We start from the raw sequence: 16016 nt of genomic DNA, 5'->3' as shown, positions 1-16016 counted from the left end.
GTCCTTTTGCCGGGATCAAAGTTATCCCAATCCCACCAAAAGCTTTTTATCAACGCAAACTGAAGGTTTGATCTGGATTAATACCAAGATTGGATTACGTGATCTAATCCAAATTAAGAATCTGTTTTTAGTTTTGAACAACTAATTTTCAAGATATGATCCAATCACTCATCCAAAATCCAATACACATAACTTCTGAACAATTGGGTCCACTACATTAAACCTGGCTTACTAAAAACTGTAGAACACATCAGCCTCCAGAAGCTAAATCTGATTATGTGGAGCCTGTGAGCGTCTAGTCGTCCAATAATAATAATAATAATAATAATAATAATATTGGCTTGTATTCAGGCCTTAACAGAACAACAGAAAGCTGTGTTGTTATTATTTTTATGAACTGTGTCGAACTATATCATTCATGTTGACTCACCTCTGGAGAAAGTTGCATTGGATGAAAATTGTTCCTCACACCATACGGATCCTGTTGGGAAAGGAAGAAATAAGAGAGTTAATAAATTCAAGGGGCGTCAGACTCAGGAAGGGGCAGATACAGAGCAGGCAGACTGAGGATACAACAGAAAAAAAGAGGATTGAATATTAGTACACGAGTCACACATGGATGGACCAGCACCAGTATGACAGATGATGGAACTGGATCACAAAAAACCACGATGAAGGCATTCCACACGTCACAGCACGTCACAGGACCCCCGACACGGTGCAAGCTCCTCATACGACAGCCTGTTCCAGTCAGGTGGGGGCAGGTGAGACCAACCAATCAGCACAGCATGCTTGAGTCCGGGCAGCGTGGCCTACCTGCGACGGCTCCAGCACTGCCAGTGAGCGAGGCACGGCGGCAAACGCCTTGTATGCCTGCTTGACATTCATGGGGAACTCTTCAGGCGAGGTTGGGGAGGGGGCACAAGGCTGCAGGGGGGAGGACCAGAAGGCATGGAGGGTGGGGGGGGGGTCCATATTATAAAAGGAGGAGGTAGGGAGGACAGACAGACACATGGAGTAGAGGGTAGACTATGAACAACAGCAAAGTTGAAGAAGACTGTGGAGGAGAAGGTGAACATGACGGCTGGTTCCACGTGAGGAAGGAGGGAGTGTGTCAGAGAGATGGACAGGCGGGCTGAGACCTTTGTGAAACTATCAGGACGATGTAGGACAAAGTCATTGGTCTTTCAGGAAACTAATCACCAATTGAGTTGTGCTACTGCCAAGAGAAGAAATGAACATTTCAGATGTGAAAATATGAGGAGTTATATTTGATTGGAGAGCGGTGATTCAGTTTGGCTGCTCCACTTGCAGGTACAGACAACCTCCAGCTGTGCCTGGGGGTCCAAGGTAACAGCACCAACACAGACTCAGCTCCTCAGTGAATTCTAGTACAGGTCTTCCTTTCTTTGGTTCTAGACTCATTAAGAAACTTAAAATCAATGTTGTGCCATGAATATCAGTATCTGGTGTACGGTTGTTGGACACAGTGTGGAACACAGCCCTATGTGGTGGTGAGGGGTCTTACAGAGGTCTGGGAGTTGAAGGGGGAGGGGCCATGCTGAAAGGGGTTGGGACTGTGGCCATCTGGAGTGGCGGGGGAGGTACTTGGCCGTGTGCGACCAACAGGCTGGATGGCACCGGGTCGTGTCTGGAGAGAAAACAAATGATATTTGACTTAAAAGAAGAGCCACTCATGAATGACAACTCAGACCACCTCTCGTAAATTTTAATGAAAGTTGTTTTTTAAAAATCAAAATCTCTCCTCTCCCCTATGTCACACTCTCTCTCGCTCTCTCTCTCTCAGGACCGTGATGTTCTCTGGTAAATCTTAATAAAAATTGATTTTTAAAATCAAAAATCAAAATCTCTCTCTCTCTCTCTCTCCATCTGGTCTCAGCAGATGTTTTGCTACTGTTAGAGATTTCTGCTGTTAAAAGAGTTTTTTTCTCTCCAGTCTCAGTGCTGCTCATTGTGGGACCTGTTGTGTTGCTTCTATGAAGGTCTCAACCTCATTATATAAAAAGCCTTGAGATGATGTATGTTGTATACAAATAAAATTTAATTGAACTATGAACAATAATATAAAAAAATCTTTACAAATAATGTAATCATAGGGTGACATTGAAATGAATTTGGTCTTCTGTCAGATAAATATTTAATTAACTCTACAACAGGAATCCTTCTGAGTGGCTCCATTGACACTCACTGATAATGAAGTGATGTCCTTGGCAGTGGGAGTGGAGGTGTAATGAATGTTTGCCTGCGAAAAAATAAAATGAAAATAAAACGATGAATTAAAAATGCATGGACTTGCACCTTCTACCTGACTATCAACAGTTACACAATTTCAAATATAATGGAACACCACCAGAGTTTGACTTGAGCCAATGTGGTTTGTATTTTGCAACATTTTGCTTAACTTTCAATTTTTGTTTCAAAGTATAGTATAAACATAATGTCTAAATGACCCTGGTAATAAATAAGGTTGCTGATAGAAAATTGGAATTTTGACTATGCCATCAGCCTTTTTAGAAATCACAGCTGGAGAATGGTGGCTGGGCTGAAGGTGAAGAAATGTCAAAAGTAGAAATACCTCTTCTATAGCGTTGGAAGTGATTCATGGAAAAGGAGCAAAATAAAGTCAAAAGATGATATGAAGCAGACGTTGTGGTGGGTGTTTTTAGCTGCTCACCGGTTGGATAGTTGGAGAGGGCGTTTCCCTGATGGGACTGTCTGTTCTGGTGAAATCAGAGGAAGGTGCCTGGAAGATCAAAGAGCAAAACACACTTAACAGCTGTGTTTACTTCCCTGAAAGAAGTGGAAGGAAGAAGACATGTTTCACTCAAATCAATTGATAAACATGCACTTCACTGTGCTTCTTGTGGGCTGCGTTCCTTCATGACTCATGAGCCTCCTCACAGCTGTTGGATACACATTCCAATCCATCCTGACTATGTTCTGTGCTCAAATACCTCACAAGGTGCCACAAGCTCTGTGCTCACAGCAAAAACATGCACCAGTCCAGCTTCTAATACACATGTCCTCAGAGAAAAACGCTTTTCCCACCATCGCACTGCGAGAAAACCTTTTTATTCACACTAATCCGTCTCTTCAAGCAAACAGTAAATCTCACACTAAGAAACCAGGATGCAGGGATGTGATTTTCACTGAGGTCATGCATAAAGAGTTGCAGATTATATGTATCTTTTGAAAATAATTGACAGATTCATTAAAAAAATCCTAGTTTAGTGGAGCCCAAGGTGATGTCTTCAGAAGAAATTTAGTTAAGTAAATTAACAAAAGTATTTGTTGCAGCTCTACAGTACATGTTCAAGATTTATCAATCAGTCATCTTAAATCATATTAGCGTGACTGTTAAAGTTAAAACTTGCATACAGTTGTGACAGAATATGTACGATCCGTTTCAGGGGACACAAAGGCAAACAACAAACTGTGTGCAGTTACACACCATGCTGCCTCCACACCACACTCGGGCAGGGGGCTTGCCTTGCTGAACAACCATGGTTGCAGTTGGCCTTGTCTCCCGTAGCCCACAGGAGGCCCTGAGAGGAGCTGCTCTCCAAAGGGAAGGCCTTTTCCTTTGCGATTGGCCACCAAGAAAGGGTTCTCTTTGAAGCACATAGGCTGAGAGTCCACCAGACACTCCTCTTCTTCAGGTACAAATGTTGTTGAATGGGTGGTTGTGAACGCGCCAGCACTCTCAGCAGTGGACATCCCATTAGATCCATTGAGGTAATCGTGCTCTGTGTTAAGACTGGGGCGGGACTCGGGGTCCATGTGGCTGAGAGGTTTTGTTGGGTGACCTAAGCTGAAGCCCAAAGGCTCTAAAGGGGCCTGCAGGGGGGCCTCCATGGGAGCAGTCACAGTAGAGAACTGAACAGGAACAAAGGAAAGGAGGAGGACAGATGCAGTAAGGTGACTAAATGAATGACTCACTCACTAAAACACATAAAAGGAAATGATAAAGCCACCTGAAGGTCAAAGACAAAAAGAGGAATGAGGAGAAACTGAAAAGACAGGGCCACAGCAACTTTTCCTTTTATTTTCATAGGATGGCAATTAGTTCAATGAGTTATAATAAAAATTTTTCAACCAAAGTTAATGCTGAGATCTAGAAAAATACTCCTGCTATTTAATTTGGAGGTAAAAACCTACATGACAACCTCGCCTTATGGCTGGTGTACAGCAAAACTATGTAAATGCACAGCATATGTCACTGTCATTTCTGCTTGAAATATGACAAATAGTTAATAATCAACCATAATCAAGGTAGCAATCTATTTTCTTTTCCCTTTAAAAAAAGTGAGGAACCTTAATCTTTAGAAAGGAGTCAATTTCGACTAACCTTTCAGAAACCTACAAATACAGATATGAAATAAGATGATGAGAAATGTGTTTTTAAAAATAGAAACCCTGGCTCCTAAAAAGAGTTACTCACATCACTCAATAGACCCTGAAGCCTTTCAGATACGTTTCTCAGTGCTAGTCATTCAACACTTGTTCACTGATGTTGTATTCTACTGGAGTTCAGGCCTTTAATTACCACATTATCAGAGGAGCGAGACATTTGGGCTCTAGCACAACTTCCAACTGCTGCTGTATTTAGCAGAGAAGACAGCTGATGACGAGAGGAGAGGAATGTTAAAATCAACCATGTAAACCTGAAGCTGGAAGTAAAAACTTCAAAGTATCATTCTTACGAAGTTTATTTATGGACACGACCTTGACATATCTGGTGATAATGGAAATAGTCACACCAAGAACAACACGTGTGTGTGTGTGTGTGTGTGCCTGTCTACATGGTGGTGTGATGAGGGTCAGTGGGCTGGAATGTGAGTGACTCTGACACAGACTGTGAGGGACAGCTGGAGAGCCAGGCTGCTGGCTCGCCAGAATGCCAACATACTGAGTAAGCCCTGCTGGGAAACAAATGATACTCTTATATGTACAATGTTTACTTCTCCTCTCTAGTTCAGACTGGCTGAATTTGACTTTGAATATGTATAATACTGGCAGCAAACATTTCATGTTGAGTTGCATTTAGTCAAATTGTTTCCAAAATAACTCATAATCATAACAGATGAAAATAAGTTCTTAATAAAAACCGCAGGGTCTTACAGTTACTCAGTTGTTACTGTCAAACTCTGTCGCTTATCATAACATGAAAGTAACGAATGGTTAGACCACATATTGCTTAATGTGTTAAATGTTCACTAAAACACGAACAGGGTTCAGATTTATCAGCTGCTGAACCTACATTCCCAACAAAAGACTGAAGTAGGAACTTGTCGTCAGTCTGGGTCACAGTGACACAGTTGGAGTGGGACCACGTGGCCTGGAGCAGCAGATCCAGCTTTGACACACTAAGCATGAAAAGAGTATGAACGCTCTGCTAGACAACGTCACAGGCCACATATCTTTTAGTAGGCCTAATAGCCGTCTCGTCATTTGTCTTATTGCTGGATATAGTTTGAAAATGTGTATTTAAGAGAGCATAACAAAATAATCAGATCCTTTCAGCGATTATTTCTCAAAGGGATTCCTCCTGAAATCTTCACACTACACAGACAGAAGCAGAGATCAGAAAGAGGAAAGGGAGCAGCGTTATACTCACTGTCGGATGGTAACAGGACAGAAGTGGATGTCCACTCCAACGTCTCTTCTGAGGACTGTGAGAACGTGAACTGAAACACTTGTCTGTTTGACGACACCCTCCCTTCCATCTGGCTCCACACCCACCCAAGAGACTCCATCCAATGCTGAGCGAGAGGCAGGTTTAAAATATCACAGAGAACAGGCCGTTTGATAGTGGGCAGCTGTCCCCTTCCCCCATCTCACCACTTATACTATTTATCAACCAGGACGGTGCCTGCTCTTTGGCCAAGCTTCCTATGTGCTGTACATATCCTGTTCTCTGTTCCTCTTTCTTCTACGTTTTCTGAAGGAGTTTGGCCTCGAGATTCTTCTTCCTTGTCAAGTCCTTGGTCTTCATTCAGTCCAAGTTGGTCTCTGTTCTCATTTATCAGTGTAGGACAACGTTACATCAACTGACTTGATATGTTTGAATGGGATTGGCCTTGGTCCGTAATGTTGATTTGGGGTAATGATCATGGATGGGGGTTAACATTCCTGCTCCTTGAGCTGCAATTGGTTGTGAGCGGGTCACTCAACAGTTTTCCGTGGACATAAAGTGGATCTATTCGGAGCTCTGAAGGCCATTTACAACACAGCCCACACTCAAATACAAGCAATTCACATCTCGAAAGAAGCAAACCTTTTATGAGGAGACTGCGCTCTTCTCAAAAACAATACGTGTGTCACTCATGAAATGACGCTCTAACGTACCCTGTTGACCTTCTGGAGACTGGTGGTGGGAAGTGCAGCCAGGGTTTTGTAGTCGAGTTTGAGAGGTCCAGTGCCAATCTTCTACAGGGAAATAAATAGAAACACAGGTGAGAATGGGTCTAGGCTGAGGTCTATTATACAAAGTGAGCTGGTTTAACTTGGAGGGGCCATGTATGGAACCATGAGGTCACGGATCCACACTTCTATATCCAATGTAAACGGACTGGTGAAATTCCCTAATGCCAGCGTTGAATGTGTTTTTTATATGAAAAGAAAGTCAAGTCAAATTTGGAATTGATTCTACCACACTGTAAATGGAATGGACTGAAACTGTTCTCCACTTATTGCCCACCCAAAGTGCTTAACAATACAAGTCACATTCACACACTGCCCACACAACCCTCAGGGGCAAATTAGGGATATGTGTCTAGCAGGAGGAGCCGGGGATCAAAACATCAACCTTCTGGTTAGTGTATGACCCTCTCTTCTCCTGAGCAACAGCCACGCACACTGTCAGGCCTTTAAAATAATATGGATATACCAGGGGGCTATCTGAGGCGGAAAACAACATCTACACAGTTACTGAGTAGAAGATTTGTTTGTTACTAATCTTTTACATCTAACCAATTGTTGGCCAATCAAATACTTACACTTGCACATTCCTCATATATTCTTTCAGTGTGACTGCTGTAGTTCCACTGCGCACCTACCAGTCATTGCCATGAAAGCGAAAATGATGAAGACATGACACCAGACAGATGATGTACAATTCTGTATTATTAACCTCTCTGCAGTCTTTTTGTATTTGTGATAAGCTTTCTGGATATTTCATTTTTGGGTTCACTATTACAAAAATGAAAATAAAATAAAACAAACCCCAGGGGTGTTTATGGCCTCAACACCAAAGTTTTACCTAGAGTAAACAACACTATCGATCTGTGCCATTCGAACAACTCAGTGAGTAAACCTGAGTGTGTGCTATTTTACCTTAATGTCAGTGGACACCTGTTTGCATAGCTCAGAGCTCCAGTAAAACTAAACCACTGTGAATCATGCTCATGACGGATTTATTGAAGAAAACCAAACCAGTGTTTTGAAAATCCATGGACAAGTTGAATGAAAGAAATTCCTGTGGCAGCGGTTCTGTGGTGTTTGTAGTTAAGCCGCCGTTTTGCACAGACTGGAATTTTTGTCTTAGGACCTGCCGTTGAGGAGTGTCTCACCTCAGTCTCCTCTTCTAGCAGGCGAGTTGCCTCCTCACGCTCCAAGCGCATTCGCTCCTTCACCAAGACAGGAAGAGGAGGAGGAGGAGGGTACAGAAGGGAAGACACCCAACCACACAGCCACACAGTAATGCAATGACAGGTGAAATGAGTCAAAGGAGGATTTACAGTGCAGGAAAGAAGTGGAGCAGGGGGTGAAGTACAGTACAGAAAGTTGTATGGAGATGGGATGATTGGATGATTTTGTATCACACCAAAGGTAAAGGGGAGATGAGAGGGGAAAAGAAGGGAAGGACAGGATAGAATCCACACACATTAAAAAGTACTCTATTCATTAGCTATGGGATCAGAAAAAAACATGCAAGGTGGGACATTGCAGGAATAGTTCTGTCAAACAAAATACCCACATCGGGTACAGAGGAGAAGCTTCATTCACCCTATAACAGACAAACCTGAGGATCTGACTCTCAAAATGTGCAGACTCCAGTTTGGCTTTTTTCTGAGCTATGTTGGTGCAAAGATGAAATTCTCATGCCTGGTTGCATCGTATCGTTCCTGCTGATCCGACAGAAAGTGACCTCTTTTCTTCCCACAACAGTTTTACTTACCACTTTCTCCATCTCTTCTCGCTCCCACTGGGATGTCTCTCTCACCATCTCAGACTCCTGCAGAAGAGCAAGTGATCACTATTTGTTCAACCAATTCAAATGTCCTTATGAATTATGTGATGGCATTGTGTTCTCCGGTGAAGTTTGTATCACCCAAAACTCGAAAGGGATCAGTGTGTGTGGAGGTGTGGAGGAACAACAAAAACTAGCCTTTGATAAACCGACTGGCCCCCTACATTCCTTTACCAAGGGCAGCCTCCCAAAAGCTAATCTGGGCAAAATAAACAACTGTGCTGGCACTTTCTGGCTGCTGTGTTGGAAAGATGGGTATGTGAGGTGTCTGTGTTTGGAGTGAGTCAAACACGTTTCCACCTGCTGACACCAAACTGCTGTGGAAGCAAAGTGTTGGTGTAACCGAATCGCTGAGCAAAAGGTTTGATTCATGTGCTGACTTGAAGGGCATTCGATGGGTACTGGTGTATGAACCAACAGTAACACTGATCACTAATCAAGATGAAATATGAGTGTATTGTACCTTCTGTATGATGTCCATCTCCTCTGGGCTCAGATCTCGGTCTATAGAAGAGATGCTTTCCATACTGTTCTTGCGTACGATGCCTGTAGCAAACGGGTTGGCAATGATGCCAGGAGATGCCTGGAAATAGACCAAGAGGGGGCGACTTTTAAGAATTGTTTTACATTTTTTAAGCAAAAGTAGTGATAAAATACGAAGATGGGGCTTGTCTTTGTCATACATCATTGGATTTTGGACTTTTTTTTGAGTTGTAACGCTATTTACCCCCATTTTTGATATTATTTAGACAATGTGATTAATACAACAAATGGAAAAGTAATTGGCAGATTAAACAATAATGAACCACTTCTAAGTATGTTCCTTTTAGCGTCTCCGAACGTAAAAGGAACATTGTGTACAAATCCATCTCCTCATGGAGTCTCACCTCCACAGCAGCCACTTTGTATGGGTCGAATCCGTCGCACACCAACATGACCAGGGAGTCTCCCACAGCACGAAGAACTCGCACTGCCTCTGTGTGCGTCATCCCCAGGAGGCTATGGTTGTTCACCTCAAGGATCCGCAGGCCGACCTGCAGACGGCCGTCTCTGGCTGCTGCTCCACTTGAACTCACCTGTTTGAATACCAACAAATGACCTGCGGTGTCACTAATGAGATGTGTGACTAATGAGAAGGCTGCCTTTCCTTACCTCATATCATTACCTTATACACCAACTCAATACAACTTTTTTTCATGAAATATTTGTTGATTTATTCTCATGTAGTCATCCCAGCCTGAAAATGTTAGTGGCTTCAAATGAAGTTGCAGTCACACTGGCTGGTACAGACTAAATGCTAAGAAAAGAAGTTCCTTCAAATGTGTAATGATTAAATGAAAAGTTTCAACTAGTGGTACCTTTGAGATAAAGATTCCCTCGTCTGTGGGGTCAAAGGGGTTTCCAGCATGACCCTTGGCCCCCCCGCGAATACTGATGCCAAGCTTCTCCCCCGGCTGCTTTTGGATGATAATTTCCTGCATCCCAGGTGGTGAAGGGTCCCTCCGTACCAACATACGGATCTCCTGCTTGTTGGCCAGCAGGGCTCGCACAGCCTCTTGGTGAGTGGCATGACGCAGGTCAATGGAGTTCACCTCTAATATACGGTCGCCTATACGCAGCCCACTCTCGCATGCCAGACCCAAAGGTATCACCTGGTGACGAGATGGGGCATAGGAAGTGAGATGCTAGCCAAAGTAAAAGTGGCAATAATACAACATATTTTAGAAAACAAGGAATGTCATAATTATTTAAAATAATACCTTTGAGATGAACACCCCGGGCTCATTGACGCCAAATGGGTGACTGGCATGATCACTGCCTCCCACGATGCTCAAGCCAAGAGGGCCACCCGATTTCACCAGGGTCACTTCCTGTCGGGATTTAAGGAAGAAAGATTGTTAACAAACAGTACTGAATATCAGGCACAAGTACAACAGAAACCAAACCTTCTTGTTTCTTACAGTCATATCTCAGTCAATCTATTTCTATAGTTTGTCTAAAATACAAACCAACCTGTTTCTACTATATTGCTATAACCTCGCAACAATCTATAGTACACAGATATTTACATTGGATCAAGCCTTCATACCATGCACCATCTTCTCCTGAACTGGACAGCATTAAGAATAAGGCAAGGGCCAAATAAACCAACATTAAGGCCAAGTGCTTCAATGAGGCTTTGGCAGCTCAGTCTAACAAACTAAAACATGCTCCAGTCACTTGTAGGTGTCTTACCTCAATTGGGTACTCGTCTTCCATCCGACTCAGGTGATTGCCATGAAGCGAAAGGCCTTCCTCTTCCTGGTCCGGAGAATCGGAGGGTTCTGGGGGAGGAGGGGAGTGGGCTCGTGCCCGGGATTGACCTGGAGAGCCCCCTGGTGCATTCAGGTCTCGCTCCACCAGGAGAGTGATTGTGGGGGAGGTGCCGGTAAGGAGCGCTACTGCTTGGTCATGCCTGGCCTCTGTCATGTCTACACCATTGATCTGGATCGACAGTGAAAGCAACCACGTAGGGCGTCAGCCCACCAACACGCTGCCAGTGACAACTGGCCACATTTGACATTGGCAGGATGAACATCAGATTCTACATCTTATTACTCAAAACCATTTCTGAATATCTATTTAACATCTTTCACAGTCTCACTTGAATTCACAGGGATTTTGTAAGTAATGTTATTTGAAGAAGAACCCAACACCTTTCAGAGCAAAGACGCATGCAGAGAAAAGGAGGGAGCAGGAGAAATAGCAGAGGCTTCCCTGAGGGAGGGAGCAATGAACAAGCAAAGCTTGTTTCACCAGAGATTCCACAACATCAGTTTATTAATGCTTGTAGTGCTATCGGTTATTGATATCGGCTGAATGCCTCCTCCTTCCTTCTTGCCTTTGTTGACTTAACTCACAAGGGTCGAGTCAGTCTCTCCAAAAAGATTGAACTTAAATCAACAAAGGCAAGCAGGGAGGTCCTTGGTTAGTTTTGTAAACATCCTTGTACGGAAGGGGCAGAGTTTAGGCATACACAATCCTCCTTCTGGTCCTAAGTGCCTAAGTGACAAGCAGAGGTCAGGACTGACCCGACAGTACCAGCTCTTACCATCAGTGGGTTTGCTGTTGCTGCTGCCATGGTAACACACGTCTACCATGCCAGTTAGCCGACAAGCCTATCCCACTCCACCCCAACACCACCAAGGAGGCAAGGAGATGCACTTAATGAATTAGCGAGCATGCAGAGGTAGAGTGTGAGAAAGAGGCAGGCTACAAATTGAGACGAAAAAGCTGCCGCAGGAAGGAGGAAAATAAACCAGGAAAAAAACTTTCAGAGTCAGAATCAAAAAGGAGCAAGTGAGTGACACAACAATGGATAAAAACATGCTGTAACTATTCTGACTAGATACATCCAGACTTGAGTTTGATCAGTGGAGGAAACTCATAGGAGCAAAAGAGATAACTGTTGTGGGCACAGAGGTACACTGAAAATATACTGAAAAGAAACTTCAGATGAGGCCCCCAAATCTTGATTCTTATTGAATTAAGTATTGGTCCAATCTGTAACTCTCAACATCTGTCATTCTGGAAGCAATAATTCTTACAGGAAGTAATAATGGAATAGGAAAATGAGAAATTCTGGGTCATTAAAACAAAAACATATGTGGTGGTAGTAGCAGTACTCACAGAGATCACCCTGTCGCCGACTCGCAGAGTGCTATCTCTGTGTGCCGCTCCACCCTCTGCAATGCGAGAGAGATAGATTCCCTGAAGGGACAAAAGAAACATGTTAACAACTTCAACAGCTAACGTTCAATCTCATACTGTCTTTAAAGCAACGACCATAGACATCAGATATGGTGCTCATATATAATAATTATTCCATGAATATTTACTTTTAATCTGTGCCAAATTACACAGCATTGGCAAAAAGAAAGTCTGGTGCAACAGGCTGCGATCCTGTGATGAATCTGTTTGCTAACCGAGCTGTCTGGGAGGGAGGGGAGTTACCATTCAGTGATCTTCAGTGATATTACACATTGAAGACCAGAGCCTCAATAGATTCTTTTATTCATCACTGATAGCAGGTTTATTGTGAGACACTAGTAGCCCACAATTTCACAATTATTGACACATATATTACAACTAATTAAAGCATAGCAATTTATCAGTAAGACTCACTTGATCGCAACTGCACAAGCATTAAAAGGCAAAATGTTTAAACACATGCAGGAGCAAAGTCTACAGCAATGATCAATAACTAACAGTCAAGTCACTGCATCCACTTCATAAAGCTTCTGAAAGAGAGGTACGACTTACAGTCAGATCAGCCTAAATCATGAGTTCATGAGTCCTTTCCTCTCTGTGAGCTGCATGAGCTGCAGTGTAGCCTGGCCCAAATATACACCTCGCCCTGTCCAGTTACAGTGAACCTATCAGGTGTCAGGGCTGGCTATTCATATCTCTGTCTCCCTGGTGATGACTGTAAACGCAGATCCCTGTGGCTGAGACAGTAACAGCTTTGTGGCCTAACTCCACAATTTCAAAATCATGCAGGCTAAAAATATGTACAATAGATTGTGTCGGCAGCATGAAACGTTTTCTTAGTATAATCTTTCCCATTCAAATGAAAATAATGATCTTAATCTCCCACAGACGTCACTTGGAAGCTGTTAGTTAGGTTTGCACGTGTACACTGTCATTGGCCAGCACATTAAAGGGGCAGTAGCTTGTTGTTGTTTTGATTTTCCTGCTCTTGCCGGGCCGTGAACCCACAACCTTGGGTACGGGGGTCCGACTCAAAAACCAGCAGGCCAAACCCACGAAGTTGCAGCACGTTTTTTGTTTTCATTTTCATTTTTTGTTTTCAATCTGCAATGCCAGGGCTGAGATTTTTTTTCGGCGCGCACACAAAAGCGACAGCTAATGGATAGTGAGGAAATATTCGCAGATTTTTACAAAACGTGTATTGCTTTAGAATCACTTTCTGCCCCTTTACGTGGACAGTGCCTTTTTAATCGATAGATTATATCAGCCATTATTTTCATTACTGAATCATATGTCAATTATCTGCTCAAGTTCTAGATTCATTGTTTTGTCAGTTAAATGGGGGATGGGTATGTTGGCCTCCCACCATGTCTCCTGTGCGGTACGGCGTGGAGCCTTTGCCCCCTGCGATGCTGAATCCCAGCCCCTTGTCGTTGCGGAACAAGCAGGTGGACAGCCGCTGCTGAGGCCCACTGAGACTCGTCTCCATGTTGTAGGCGATGCTGCTGCTGCGTCTCTCCCTTGGAAAGTAGTCGTCCTCTGGCCTCAGTGGCGTGGTGGTGATGGCGTTCTCTGGTTCCACCATATGCTCCCTTAGCACTGTCATGGACACTGTAGCACCAGAGCTACGGAGAGCTTCCACCGCTGTGTGATGTTCTTCTTCATGGAGGTCTACTCCATTCACCTGTGACCAGAAGAGAGAGAGAATGACTGAAGACTGTAGAGGAGCGAGGAACTAAAGACAAAGTCAAGGTCACCCAGCTCTTTACCTCGAGGAGTTTGTCTCCAACTTTCACCCCTGCTCTGGCTGCAGGACCCTCTTCAGATACTCTAGAGATGAAGATTCCCTGCAGACACAGTTCAAACAGAAAAATGAAGTTATATATTCAACGACTTCTACTTGTTGAACAAATCCAGGTTCAATGTAAAAGGTCTTAACCTCGTCATCTCCCTTATAAGGTGTGGATCCTTTCCCTCCAGCAATACTGATACCCAGGCCGCCTGTTTGTCGCAGGATGGTCAGGGTGTGCTGCAGGTGGAGGAGGGGAGAGTCAGCACAACTATTAGTGAAAACCTGCCAAACACCACTTCACTCGGGACAGATTAAGAGGCAAAGGAGCCCACAATGTTGGTTGTCTGTTCTTTCATTTCCAAGTGGATTGCTATTTACTCTCACATCTTAAAGGGGCAGTAAGTGGTTTCTCTCTTTGTGTGGTTGAGATTTTACTGCTCCAGCCGCGCCGCACCATTTGTTTTGTTTTCGATTTACGGAGCCTGGGCTGAGCCGAAAACCCAGATTTCTTTTCTCCGCACACACAGAAGCGACAGCTATTCGCTGATTTTTGCAAAACGTGGATTTCTTTGGAAATCGCTTACTGCCCTTTTACGACTTTTCGATTTATTGGGTGGGTGATTTCCCTCTTTCTGTCAGAGGGTGACATCAATCGTATCAGTGTCATCCTGTGATCATGCCATATGGATTTTAAAACGGATGGAGACATCTTCCACTAATGTCAATTTTAGTGGAAGGTGCAACGGATGATTTTGTGAAATTGAGATTGTTTTTGAGTGAATTCAAAACAGTGAGGTCCCACAAAAACAAAGTTGTAGCCAAATCTGCCATTTTATCTTATAGCAACCACTTGACTGGCATTAGACTTCAGATGTAAACTGAACAAACACTGTCAGAAGCCCTCTTCACCGCTTACAGGAAACATAATGCACAATGTGAATAGTACAGTATATGTTTGGAAGACTGGACTTTAAAGTGTAATAAGAGACTGTGAATTCTGTTTATATGCAAGCCATGCAAAAAAGGAAAAAGGAGGAGGAACAGACAGATGAGGGACAGGTGGAAGGTAAAGGGAGAAGAGTGTGTCATGTCCTGGGGCCTGAACTACGAAGCAGGAGTTGTGCTTATTGAGGTAACTTGAGGTTCAACCCTACTTAACTAGAGTGGAATCATGTTGCTGTTCCACTCTGGTTTTAAATGTTTCTAATAAACAGAGGGAGAGTTTATCACACTACATACATACATGGAAGACGCATTAATATTAGAGATGATTTGATTCACTGACAGTGTTTTGATTTTTTATTCAATCACTGCAGCTCAGAACAACATGAGGAGACTGTGACGATCAATAGTAACAAAAATGATCCACACATTGATCAATATTCCTCATGATCATGAATGAACAGTTCAGTCTGACTGACTTCATCACACATTAACATCTTCTCTCCAGTCTGACATCACAGCTTCTCTTCATCACAGTTTGATCATCGTCAGACAAAAGGGTCAAATGTTCACTCAATAGTAAACTTGATCTATTCCTGTGCATATTTACATTATACATTTAGGCGGACTATAAATAAAAATCATGTTGATCATGTTATTATATGTCACTGAAACAGAATGTACCTGCTGGTATCAGAGTTTATTTTCATATCATATTAAAAACTTTATTCTTGGCCCTGATGTTGCTTGTAATTAACGCCTCTTCGGCATGAACGTGCTCATAACCGGATATGAGAACCCAGGGTTGACTGAGACAGTTGATATCCAGCTTCGTAGTCCAGGTTACAAAGCCTGATAATGAAAACATGTCCTGAGTATGTTGAAGTTGCTTCGTAGTACAGGCCCCTGGATGTGGAGACTGTCAAAGCCCAGTTGTAACAATAAGACCGTATTATTATTCAAATATTCAACTGCTCTGTAACAGTGGAATTAAAAGTTATCTTCATCAAGACTTAACAGGGCAAGTGTTCATACTCAATAATATACAATACCACAAACCAAAACAGGTAAGCCATTTTTCTAGTATGTAATCTATTCATTGTGACATGATAGAAAATAACATCTATCTGAAACTACATTTCTTAATTCATCTCGGGCTCTTCTTGTGGCAGCAGAGTTACAGGCGATCTCCGAAAACCTGTAGGTCCAAAGGAGGAAGCAGGTGAGGTGGACTTGGCTTGTTATAGTGTCACCAGCCCA

At 43.2% G+C, this 16016-nt stretch overlaps 1 protein-coding gene across 16 annotated transcripts in view; it reads right to left on the bottom strand.

Annotated features, from left to right (window-relative positions):
* scrib (scribble planar cell polarity protein) overlaps nucleotides 1-16016 on the bottom strand; it is a 61745-nt gene that overhangs the window by 9245 nt on the left and 36484 nt on the right. For 8 of the 16 annotated variants that reach the window (XM_035611802.2, XM_035611796.2, XM_035611807.2 and 5 more), the window contains 18 exons: nucleotides 13962-14051; nucleotides 13792-13869; nucleotides 13389-13706; nucleotides 11942-12022; nucleotides 10508-10756; nucleotides 10033-10143; nucleotides 9631-9924; nucleotides 9160-9348; nucleotides 8736-8855; nucleotides 8201-8257; nucleotides 7593-7649; nucleotides 6370-6450; nucleotides 3511-3897; nucleotides 2696-2764; nucleotides 2210-2263; nucleotides 1529-1651; nucleotides 817-927; nucleotides 431-481 (listed from right to left, as the gene is read on the bottom strand). In XM_035611802.2, coding sequence (XP_035467695.1) covers nucleotides 431-481; nucleotides 817-927; nucleotides 1529-1651; nucleotides 2210-2263; nucleotides 2696-2764; nucleotides 3511-3897; nucleotides 6370-6450; nucleotides 7593-7649; nucleotides 8201-8257; nucleotides 8736-8855; nucleotides 9160-9348; nucleotides 9631-9924; nucleotides 10033-10143; nucleotides 10508-10756; nucleotides 11942-12022; nucleotides 13389-13706; nucleotides 13792-13869; nucleotides 13962-14051 — 2520 coding nt within the window. The remainder of the gene's footprint in view (nucleotides 1-430; nucleotides 482-816; nucleotides 928-1528; nucleotides 1652-2209; nucleotides 2264-2695; nucleotides 2765-3510; nucleotides 3898-6369; nucleotides 6451-7592; nucleotides 7650-8200; nucleotides 8258-8735; nucleotides 8856-9159; nucleotides 9349-9630; nucleotides 9925-10032; nucleotides 10144-10507; nucleotides 10757-11941; nucleotides 12023-13388; nucleotides 13707-13791; nucleotides 13870-13961; nucleotides 14052-16016) is intronic. The other 8 variants (XM_035611801.2, XM_035611809.2, XM_035611797.2 and 5 more) reach the window with 7 other exon arrangements.

This window comes from Scophthalmus maximus, chromosome 16, assembly GCF_022379125.1.
Source record: "Scophthalmus maximus strain ysfricsl-2021 chromosome 16, ASM2237912v1, whole genome shotgun sequence".
Classification (NCBI taxonomy): domain Eukaryota; kingdom Metazoa; phylum Chordata; class Actinopteri; order Pleuronectiformes; family Scophthalmidae; genus Scophthalmus; species Scophthalmus maximus.
The sequence above is the reverse complement of the archived record's forward strand: the minus strand, read 5'-3'. Positions and strand labels throughout refer to the sequence as shown.